Source organism: Antrostomus carolinensis, unplaced genomic scaffold (assembly GCF_000700745.2).
Source record: "Antrostomus carolinensis isolate BGI_N321 unplaced genomic scaffold, ASM70074v2 scaffold49758, whole genome shotgun sequence".
Taxonomy (NCBI): Eukaryota; Metazoa; Chordata; class Aves; order Caprimulgiformes; family Caprimulgidae; genus Antrostomus; species Antrostomus carolinensis.
Window position 1 is genome coordinate 1 of NW_010336022.1, and position 12,199 is coordinate 12,199.

General features: G+C 37.5%; 1 protein-coding gene across 1 annotated transcript in view; it reads left to right on the forward strand.

Moving 5' to 3' along the window:
• Window positions 1-1,251: 1,251 nt before the first annotated feature.
• The window catches only part of CORIN (corin, serine peptidase), a gene marked incomplete at its 5' end in the record, with an annotated part of 30,553 nt that continues 19,605 nt past the window's right edge, over window positions 1,252-12,199 (forward strand). Inside the window, 5 exons of the mRNA XM_010174707.1 lie at window positions 1,252-1,397; window positions 3,701-3,808; window positions 8,315-8,428; window positions 10,894-11,004; window positions 11,599-11,728. Coding sequence (XP_010173009.1) covers window positions 1,252-1,397; window positions 3,701-3,808; window positions 8,315-8,428; window positions 10,894-11,004; window positions 11,599-11,728 — 609 coding nt within the window. The remainder of the gene's footprint in view (window positions 1,398-3,700; window positions 3,809-8,314; window positions 8,429-10,893; window positions 11,005-11,598; window positions 11,729-12,199) is intronic.

A 12,199-nucleotide genomic window follows, 5' to 3' on the forward strand; every position in this document is an offset into this window, starting at 1 on the left:
ACTCCCATCCCATCTCACCAGGTTGGGGGGGAGGGGTGAGTGGAGGACCGCGTGGTCCTACTGTCAGTCAGACCTCCACAGAGAGTGAGTGACAAGGAAGTATATGAAATCTTGCCAACTGAAGAGTTTTTAAGAATACCTGTTAAGCATGATGCATGTTTCTGTTTGGGAGAAGAGAGGAAAAGGATGTAGAGGTTCCTAATCTCATACTGCCTAGTTAATATTCTGCAAAAATTATTAAAAAAAAAAAAATAGAGGTAGTTGAAACAAACAGGGGTTCCAAATACCGCAGATACAAGACTATTGTGTTGAACAGCACATCAGTTATTATTCCAGGCAAAAGTAGTTGCTAAATGTTTAAAATAATGTTTAAAATAATAGGGGATTTTTCTATTATACATTTTCTCTTTGTAATTTTGAAACGTTTGACACAGGGTATTTTGAGAGACATTAATCTAGATAGACTGAACTAATTTTGTGTGACAAGTCCTGTGTTTCTATGGTTAAAAAAAAAAAAAAAAGGCAGCAGGAGGACTATATTTATGCCTTTTTCGAGATGTGATACTAGCTTCTGTGGCTCTGACCATCCCTGGAAGTATTTAAAGGATGTGTAGATGTGGTACTTGGGGACATGCTTTGGTGGTGAATGTGGCAGTGCTAGGTTTATGGTTGGACTAGGTGATCGTAATGGTCTTTTCCAACCAAACTGTTCTATGATTTTATGACAGTGTTCTCAAGACTAGGTTGATCTGTGCTTTGATTTTCCCCAAACTTTTAATTTTATTGAGTACCCTGGGAAGTTCTTTGTTCTTTTGCTTGCAGGTTTAAATATTTTGTCCTTCTGAAACCACATGGTTTCCGAGGTAGCCTCATCAGAAGATGTAGCATCTCATTGGTACAAAATGTATTTGGCTTTTTTTCCTGAAGGAGGGCAGTTAGTGCTTCTGCCATCCCAAGGGATGGTTTTCTGCCACCCCTTGCAGAGGAGAGGGTGATTACAAGTAGTTCTATTTGACTACTATGTTTTAACTAAGGTAATAGTCTGCATACAGTAACTTAAAATAATGTTTCAACAGTAGCAATGTATATTTTGATTTTTTTTTTTAGTAAAGACATCTAATTAACATCTAATTAACACTTTTTTTCCTTATCTTAATCTTTAAATTTGGCTAGGATTGTTAACTTGCAATAACTGGGAATTTCTAAGATTTTCATTCAATTACTTTGTGCAATTCCACTTTGTCTCCTCAGGACATTATGTGTACAGTCTAAGGAACGCTGTGAGTCTGTGCTTGGGATTGTAGGTCTGCAGTGGCCAGAGGATACTGACTGCACTCAGTTCCCAGATGAGAACTCAGACAATCAAACTTGTCTAACACCAGATGAAGATGTAGAAGGTAACTCCTTTAAATACATGTTACAGGAAATAAAAGATTTAATTAGGTTCCCAAAGTCGCTGATATTTTCCCCATATCTCCTCTTTAAATTGCAATATTTAAACTGTGGAAATGATTCCAAACTGGGTTTTGGGGAATTTGGATACCTACAGTTGGCAAATAAGAGGAAGTTATCATAAGAAATCTGTTCAAAGGAAGGATCAATTACCCTCAGTCTGTGAAAGTCAGTGTTTGCTATTTGTTGTTAACACCACACCTACTGCCTGCTTGTGTTTATACTTCACTTTTTTACCTATTTAAGTGATATAATAATACTTTTCTAATCAGGGGGCAGACTCGTGGCAATCTTAAAAAAGCTGAGACCCATGACAGGTCTGAAAAATATATTGTAATGTCCTGTCTTCGCCAGCTATTGTTTGCACTTGTTTTTTGTTTGGGGAAAGTTTTGTAGAGGGTTGTGTCAAACCAGCTTCAGTAGCAACTGACGAATTTAAGTTTTTGAGTTCAGCCATAATACTAATCATTGTGGGTGTGAACGTGGCACAAAAGAGTGAAATTGCCTTAAATACTTCTAGGTATTCTTTGTATGTATGGAGAGAGAAGCTGTGCAGCTTTTCCTTCTGCAGTGGTCAGCAGATGTGAGGTCTGTGGGGATTCTGACATACCTTTTCTTTTTATTGCCAAAACACCAGTAAAGTAGCTGGGAAAATAGTGAGATGATGTGTGCTACAGTGCCTGCAGTATGCTGGTCATGTTCCCACTCTCCTCCTACTACTCACCTCTAGTCCAACCCTCCTGCCAAAGCAGGTTCCCTGCAACAGGTTGCACAGGAAAGCGTCCAGGTAGGTTTTGAACATCTCCAGAGCTGGAGACTCCACAACCTCTCTGGGCAGCCTGTTCCAGTGCTCTGACATCCTCACAGTAAAGAAGTTTTTCCTTAAGTTTGTCTGGAACTTCTCGTGTTCCAGTTTTTGCCTTCCTCCTTGTGTTATTAGATCATTTGGCTTTGAAATGTAATATATAATGGTTATATTTTAAATATACAACTGCATACAGGACTAGTGTCCTGTTTCTAGAGACAAATTCTGTTCAATTATAAAAATTACAGTTTAAAAAAAATCTCAGTTTAATTAGAGGCACTCTGTGTAGTAGACTGATTCACTGCTTATTGATCATCTTAGCACTGAAATAGGTATTACTGGAAAATCAATTAAAAAGGAGAGGGCTTTAGTATTCTTTTAGAGAAAGTGTAACTAACTAAGGGGTCTTATGAGAGTTGTATTGAGTTCACTTATTATTAGAATTTTATGCTGATTCAATGCCAGATTTCTACTGACTTCCCGTGTTGGTTAGAAAGTCTTCCCTGGGAAGTTTAAAATCTTATAAAAATATTTCTGAAAAAAACACATGTAACAAAATAAATTAGGCTTCTGAGAGCATTTAAAATGTTTATGATTACAAAATGTAGGTGATATTCCAACTTTAACTATACCTGCGTTATTAAAATGTGCTGAATTGTTTAACTTCTCTTCCACTCAGTGCTGAATCCACGAGTACTACTGGCCAAGCCAGTATGCATTGTAAACCTAGTTATCTTCATAAAGAGTTCTTCTTAAATGTTGGCAGTATAGTTCACATACCTTTTATCATTAGAATGTTATTTTCTAAGGCTCCCGAGTACATTGATGTTGTTTTTGTTACAATTGCTTATTGAATTGTAAAACTTACCTAAGGAACTGTATTAAATATCTGAGAGATTTTGTAGGAAGGAAAAAAAAAAGGCACATATGATGGAGGTTGTACATCAAAGTCAGTGACATATGCAGCGTGAAAAAATGAGTGGGGTTTTTCAAAAACATCTAAATAAAACTTTCTCAAAATGATACTCTGTAAGATGAGGCAGAAGTGATGTAAGGGTTAATTACTGGACATTTCTTATACTCATTTCAACACATCAGATGATATATTTCTGCTTCACACAACACCACAACAGTGAGAAAAGTAGATTAAAAAAATCCATGCCTATAGTCTAAACATTGTATGCCAGTTATTTGGCAAAGCTCTGAAATTTGACAGAGGGTAGCACGTGAGTGAGCTCTGGAAAATATTGGTCTGCCTCGTTCACAGTGTAATTGTTAAGAATCTTGCCTGCTACATAGTTCCAGTTTAGTATCGCACAAGCTTTCTATTCCTGTCATTCACTCTTCCAAAACAGTCATAGTGATAAATAAGTAAGTTCCCATGGGATGATTAAGCTTGCAGGTTATGGAGTCTTGTTTCTCCCTGTTCTTTGTCATCGACAGAATGCTCACCCAGCCACTTCAAGTGCCGTTCTGGGAGGTGTGTCCTGGCATCCAGAAGATGTGATGGTCATGCTGACTGTGAGGATGATAGCGACGAGGAAAGCTGTGGTAAATACATTTGATGAATTGAGTCTTTTGAATGGAGAGTAGTTGAAGCATTAGCAAATGAGTTTTGTTTTTCTTTCACTTATTTGACCTATAGCATGACAGTTCAGAGATAAGCCCCTTTTTCTCTAAGAAAAATATGTTTGAAAGTGCTTTTGATTTTTTAAGACTAGTGGCAGTAAAAAATACTGTAGCAAGAATCCTTCTTGGTTAATGTCAGCACTGTGATATTTGATAATTTAGGTTCTGTTAACCGTATTCCAGGTTGTTTGAATATTCTTTTAGTGATTAAGATAAAAAATGCTGCGGATTTATTTCTTTTGATATTGCTGGAGGATCTACTGAGCTAAAACATGAATTCCTGGCAGTTTAAATCTTGAATTCCTAAATATAACTTTACATTTATACATGATAATGTTCTCATTATGATGTATTGACAAAAGAGCTGTGTTGCTGAAATGGATTCTGTACTGCAAGGGTCAAGAATTACATGTTTTTTCAGATTGGCCAACCTCAAGCTGTGGGTACAAGGATTGGTACCTACAGTTTATTCCCCAGTATATTTCTGAGTTTACTTGAGTAGAGATGCTCTTGACTTTTACCTTAAGAGAATGTAATGAGCTTGAGAATAACCAAAAATCTCTTGGTCACTATTTGTCCTTGTACATTCTGGCAGAAGAATTTTGAGGAGGAGAAGGGAGTTTATTCTGTTTCTTTATGTGACGAAGGTGTAGGCTCCATGGAGTTCTGCATGCTGGCCTGGCATCCTTAGGGGCACAGAGAATATTTATAAATCACTAAGGATTTAGAGAAGAGGTGTGAATGTGAGTAAAGGATTGGAAAACACTCCAGCAGAGTAAGGCTAAGGTGCACAACCTGTTTCCTCAACAGAGAGCAGGTTAATATGGAAGCACAATTTATGTGAGCATTAAAACTGTGGCAATAAAAGACTTCTACTCAGCTGCACAAAAATAAAATAAGTTCCAACACCTGAAAGCGGAAGCAAGGCTAAAATTGAAGCTTGTCAGCTCTAAAAATGCTTCCTTTTTAAGAGCAGATTGTTTCAATGATTGGAGTAACCAAGTGGTTATTTATTGCTTAGACACGATGTATTCTCAGTCTCTGGGAGTTTTCAAATCATGCTTGTATTCTCTGTCCTCTTTCTGCAAATTCTTTCTGCCAAATTCCTCCCTCTCTGCAAAAAGAAAGCAAAAAGAAAAAAAAAATGCTCACTGGGACAAGATTTCATACTAGGTCATCCTCTTGTTTGGATTATAAAGGAAAGGCAGAGCTGATGGTCACAGTGACCCTTCTAGAGTTTGTCAGCTCTTTACCTTTGAATCAATTGTCTCAGTTGTCCTCCCTGCTAAATATTTTTTGTTGTCACCTGGACTTAACTCCTTAGAGCACTAGCAGCTATGCATCCTCTAGGATAATTTTATTCTCCTAGACATTAACATATGAAATACTGCTCTAATATATAACATTCATTTCTTGAGTAGGTCTCTCTCTGTCTCTATAGTCTAGACAGAATGTCACTAACAATCAGCAGAATTCTTATCAGTTTCTATAAATACAGAAGACTGTATCTGCTAGGAAATTACCGCTGTCAGAGTGACATTACACTGACCAGGGGTAATGCTGTTACTGAAGAACAGAAAGTCCTTGTGGAGCTCCAGAAGTAACTGTCTCTGACTCATTCATATTCTATGTGTGCAGGACAAAATCAAAACTTGATGATCTTTACGTGTCTAAATGTCTAGCACACATTTTATTAGATTTATCCTTCAAAATTGGTTTTACATCATTAAATAACAGTCAGAATTTAAATTAAAAACCTTGTATTTGAAATTACTTAAATGACAGACATGGAACAACTTCACAGTGCAGGAAGGAGGAGGCCGGAAAAGACTGGCTACAGCTTTTGGATGCTTAAGCTACTCTGTCCAAAAATGTAAGGTATAACACTCCAAAGGGACTAAGGTATATTCTGCCCATGCAGAGTAGAGCTGTATTCAGCACCCACTGTCTACTCCTGTTAGGAACCCCTGTCATTCTTTCACATGATCTTTGTGAGAGGAAATCTCACACATGCAATTGTAATGAAAACATAAGACTTTAGTGCCATCTAGACTAGGATTTGGGGAGAAAATTTCACCCAGATTTCTGAATGTGAGACTTCTGAGTGCATTTAAGTAAAATAATTTCTAAGAAGTATTATTATGATAGACATCAAGAGAGTTTGTGGTATTAAATATGCTGAATTGTAATCAGCCAATTTTAATTGTAATTGTATTAATTTACTGGCTGATGAACAGTGCCTCTGGCAAAGACCAGAAGATGGTCCTAAAAGAGTACTGAAGAAACTGAGGATGTAACATTCAAAATGAGTATTGTCCTTCACTATTTTCTGCAATCTGAGTCTAACTGTAGGATTTTAGTGAAAAGAAAAATGTGTTGGTCTTAAAGTTAATAACTTAATGATAATTATATGGGGAATATACATATGAATAACAAATGGTAACTTGCTTCATATTTTGAAGAAGAATAACAGTAAGATCATACATGAATGCCTATATCTTGCCAAAACATGGGGTAATGTAAATATGGACAAGTTTTCCTACCTCCATTTTCACTCCCATTTCATTGTCATTAAATGAAAAATGTATGCCACAAAAATATTTAGAGGGGAAATATAAATACACCCAATGGTAGGTGGCTTCTACCAACAAAACAGTATATTTGAACACTGAATTTAGCAAGTAGTGAATTTTTCATAGGGAATTGTCTCTGTATTTGTCTGTGTTGTACTCAAAGATTAATTTTGGATAGTCATGGAACACTTCACAGCGTAACACTATAATGTGTGATGAAGGGGAAAAGCAAACATGTATTTAATTAATGGTAAACTGCTAAAAATTGGAAGGTTCATAAATTAATTATTTTTTTAAGCTTTTTTTTATTTTATTCTAATATCAAGTTCCTAACATGACTGACTGACTTTGTTCTTTATTAGAGTAAAGGTTTTGTTTGTTTTCAATTAATTTTTCGTTAATAGTTATCACAAATATTGTCAAGAAGGAGACATGGCAGATGGTGATACCCAAGAAAATTCTTTCATCACGTGGAATTAGTTTCACAGGCTCAAGGCTATTTATTTCTCTGTGCTATAACTTTTATTTACACTTTTTTTCAATCTAAACAAAATCAAGCACTCCAGACATCCAGTTACATTTAAAATGAGAGTAGATTTTTCTAGTAATCATATGAGCTAGTAGAGACTCTCTGGTTCATATTTGTAAAATACTCATTTCTGAAATAACACTTCTTGGAAACAACATACTTGCTCAGTAACTTACTGCTAGTATGCTGCTGTGGTTCCAGGTCCAGGCAGAGCTGCTGCTTCAAATGCAGTTTGTGATTTTATACCTCAGCTGTTTGTGTGGGGCGATATCAGGGCTGTCACCTGAATTTGAGCTTGCATTAAAATGAAAACTAGTATTATCATGTATAGAACAGGCCAAACAAATGGCAAGGCAATCAAACCATCTATTTTAGTCAGGAGAACATGTTGTTTTTATGGCTTCCTCTAAAACCAGAATGTCAGATGTTCAGGACATCAGTATGTCAAAGTATTTAAACTGGTATCACAGTGAAGTGGTTTATTACTTGATGGCAATAAATAGTGAAATAAAACAAGAGGAAACATTTTTTCTAAAATGTACCTTGGGCCATTCTTAATTTCTTCTAGGTGACAAACAGGAAATTTACTGTCAAAGCACTTTGATACAGTTTTATAACTATTCTTCTTGAAATCAGAGAGGCTGGTTAGCAGGACTTTGGAGAGACAATAATACAGTGTGTTCCTTGCATAATAATAAATACTCTTGAAGATTCCTACAGCCATTAGGTCTTTCTAATTTTTTCAAAATGGTTTGGTCTCAGATTATGGAACCAGGAAAACTGTTTGTGGTCCATACTCACAGCATCGCTCTACCTTTCATTGTGATCTGCATTAGATTCTGTATCAGCACTGCTAGGAAAAAATACATACTTCTACACTGGTTCATGGAGATTCCATGCTGTCATGGGATTTGCTTTGGAAAGACCAAAGGTCTGTGTGATATGCTTTTAAAGGAAACTCTATGAACCTCAGGATTAGAAAAGCTTATATATTACTAGTAAATTTACTAGTATTTCAAGAGTAGTGCTGTATGGGTTTTGAGCTAATTGAGCTAATACCTAAAACATTACTTATAGATATGTGTGGCATAATGCAGGTTATTATTTAAAAAGAACTGAAGTATTATGGAGTGTTATCTGTTTTATACCCATTTACCAAGTGTGCACTGTGACAATCTTATTTCCACTTCTTGATTAGTAACTATTCCTTGTACCTTTTAAAATGTATATTGCAAGGTAAAAGATTTTGGGTCTTCCAGGATTACTAAGAAGAAAACAGTTGATTTGATATTGCATGTATTCAAAACTGTGCTTCTTTGCCTCCAGGTTGTGGAGAAAGGGGTCTTTGGGAGTGTCCTTTGAAGAAGCTGTGCATCAAACACACTATGATCTGTGATGGTTTCCCAGACTGTCCTGACATGATGGATGAAAAGAACTGCTGTAAGGGCTTATGCAGTTTGTTAGTTTCATTCTTGGGATCTTGGGGTGCAAAATAAATGAAATTCAAAAGGTTTTCTACAGATGGAAAGGCTTAGTCATTCCCTCAGTTTTCTTTTCCATTTTTCTATGGCACCAATTTATCTCTTTCATCATCTTGTGTCCTCTGTTGTTCACATCCTTGGATCCTTGCTGTCTCCTTGGCCACTCCAGTCCTTTCTCATTTGTTCCCCCCTCACTCTTGTCCTTCTTGTGTCTTCGTGCTTCTTTTCTTTATTCCTTGCAGCTTCTTGATGGCTTTTCCCAGCTTTTATGAACTTCATTCCATATAGATATAGCTGCTCACTGCTCTTTTTTTCTTGACTTCCACTTGATTTTCCTTCTGATCTTTTCTTCAGTAAATTTCGTATATCTCACTGCTTTATTAGATTTTTTCTTCTGCCTGTCATTTCTTAGATGCTATCTCCCCACTTGGCTCCACAGGCTTTTTCTACAATCCAAACTGTGATAAGTATCAAAGATACAAAACTTAGCATGGTACAGGGATGGTATAGGCATCCTGTCCATGTGCACAGTGTAAGTTGGCTCAAAGTGCTGACAGTGTGTAATAGGTCCCCTGGTCCCTTGTGGGAGCTTCTCTGTGCTCTGTTTCCACTACGTAGCTGACTAGTGGGATGGGAAGAGATGGAAGACCTACAAACAGCAGCTGCTTTCCAGGCTCCCACCCTGCATGCAAAGCTGGGAGTGGGTGTTGTGAGAAGTTAGCTTGCCTTTCATGAATATATTAGTGGTACTCTGAATTCTCTTCTTTTGAGGAAACCTGGTGTGTGGGCATGTCCCCAAGACAAGGAAATGGAAAAGACATACTGGGTGACACCCAGTCTGCACAAGAAAGAAGAGATGCTTGGTAAACTTGGGTGAAAGCTGAAATTTTAATTCTCTGGGCTATCCTGGTACTTCAGTGTTTTTGCTGGGACTCTAGGATATAATTTTATAATTTTTAAAAAGTTGCTCCTGAGTCTCTGGAGTTCTGTTGGCAGGGACAGGATGGTAGGCACATTTTATGTGTTATGTGGAGCATATGAATATATTTGCCAAAATGACTGTGTGTCAGCGTGCATAGATCACTAGATCTAACATGATTTCTTTTTTGGAAGAGGCAGCTCGCAGAACATTTCTGAATGTGCTTTTCTTTGTGAAAATTATGCCATTTAACTTTCAAGTAGTCTGTGTGCTGTAATCTGAAGAACAGGAAGGTGGTATTAAAGTGATTTGGTCATGATCACACATTGAGATCATGGCAGAGAAAAGATTCTCCAAGGCCTTAGGTTAAGCTAGCCTATAATGGTCAGACTATATTTTCTCTCTGCTTTGGCATTGGGGGTTGAGTATTCCAAAATGTCAGCAGAGTTTCCCTAGCTGCTGACTTCCAGCTTTTGAAATATGCTCTCTCTGGAAGGCAGAGTTAGAGAACTTTTTCTAGGTTAGCATACTTGATTCCAGAGCCAGAAAGATCACTTATGTCAGAGTAGGCAGCACTGCTTGCTGTATCTGTATCGTTTTTGCTGCGGAGCACATTTTGCGCTAGGGTTGCAAATAAATGCTTGGTTTGTATGGCAGTATAGGTGCTATACAACAGCCAGACACAGGCACAACTGAATGCAGCTTCCTTCCACACATTCTCTCCCTCTCCACCCTCCCCCAGCTCTCAAAATTCCCTAATGATGGGGTTTGTAGAAGCTGGAAAAGAAGTGCATTAGCGAGGAGGGTACTGTAATGCTACACACCTGCCTTTTGAGAGGGGGTTTGTTTATGGTTGGGGGAAAGCTAAAAGTCCACTTGCAAATGGAAGCTCTTGTGGTTCCTGCACTGGACAGAGATTCAGGAATTTCCTGTCTAATGCTGCCAGCTAGCAACCAACTGTGAACTGGAGCATGTCTATCTGTACATCAATTCCTCATGTCTAAAGCTGAGATAAAAATAATTCCATGATTTTAAATAGCAAAGGAGGATCCAAAAGTGAATAGAGAGTTGCTGTGGGTGAAAGGAAATACATATGCATTACAGTGAAATATTGTTTTCAAAGAATGTGAAGAAATAAACAGATTTGGAATAGTCTCCTGAAAAGGAGAACACAGTATTTTCACATAAAGCTTGTGAGAGGCTTAGACACTTTTCATATTACAAGACCCCAAATGACCCTAAGTAATCATAGATCTTGCTATTTCCAGACACCCTTCCTTCCCTTTGAGAGGGATGCCGTTTGCAACTGGCTGGCAGTAACCGTCTTCTGTCTCAGTGATGCCCACCCTGAATTTTCTCGCAAATCTGTCACGCTTTCTTGCTGCATAAATCTGATCTGTGCCTACCTTCATTTCACTACCTCCTTCTCACTTTTTTCTGTCTCAATGTAAACTTCACATTGGTAATTTCTTTCACAGAGTGAAATTACGTTTCTGTCCTTGCAGCATTTTGTGAAGAGAGTGAACTTGAATGTGCCAACCACGAATGTGTGCCACGTGAGCTCTGGTGTGATGGGCAAGCAGACTGCGGGGACAGCTCAGATGAATGGGACTGTGGTAAGTTTCTGCTGTTTTGCACTCTGCACTAGAAGTGATGTTTGGGTGATGCTTGCAGTTCACACACTTTTATACATGGATTAAAAGAGAAGCAATGGCTGTGATCTTTCTTGTAAACAATAGTTGTTTTTTCTTTCTCTAATTACCTCCACATATTATTATGATAGGAACAGTGCATATTGCCAAGAGTCAAGTGGTGGTATCACTCTTATGTCAAGCAGCATTCATTGCACAAATTACTTTAGTGATTTCAGTTGGACTATTTGTGGGGTAAAACATCATTTAACAAGATAAAGGCTATCAGAAACCCATGTGAACCTGTGCCGGTGAGTCAAGAATATTCTGATGTATTCTAATCCTCAAGATGCCTTTGCTGTTTAGTGTCTCATGCTATTCAATGTTAGCAAGGTTCTGATAGCCATGGTTGCCTTGGTTTTAAATTACTTTTCAATTAAATTAGCTGTTAAGCATATAAAATCAGCAAAAGTGCAAGCATCTTGGAAAACTCTTTTGAATGTAGTTGTCTGTTTTCAGTATGCCATTTATAAAACTAATAATGTGAAGTAATAGCGAAGTTGTTATTTTTCTTTGCAGTTACCCTGTCTAAAGATATGAATTCCTTGATGTTCCTGACCATTCACAGGTCAGCTGTTGATAACCACGTTTGTGCTGATGACTGGCAAGAAAACTTAAGCCAACTGGCCTGCAATCAGATGGGTTTAGGGTAAGGTCAGTAGTTTGTAGCATTGATGAATTTCTTAGGACAACTGGAGTACTGGAGTTAGATGTGAATGATCATTGATCACTGCTATATTAGCCTGGTGTGGACATGGTTCACAGGGAAAGGAGGTAATCAACTTTTGTGAACTATCATGGGAACAAAAGCTCACTAGGTGCTTCACTACTTTATAAACATTATATTATTGTTATTAAGAGGGTGTATAGAAAAGATAATGATGTCTTACCAAGCCTCAATATTTGAACTTGTAGTTATGGCTGAAGCTCAGAATTGTTTGGCAAAGTGATACTCTACCTTCCTAAAGAATTAAAGCAAACTTGGTTTAGGAGCTAAACACAGGAAAATGTCTCTGCATTCATTTGCATTCTGCAATAAGTACTGTGAGCTAGGCAACCAGATATATTTAATGTGGGTATCTCTGAAAAATGAATTGTTGAAGATAGAGTTTTCTGTATG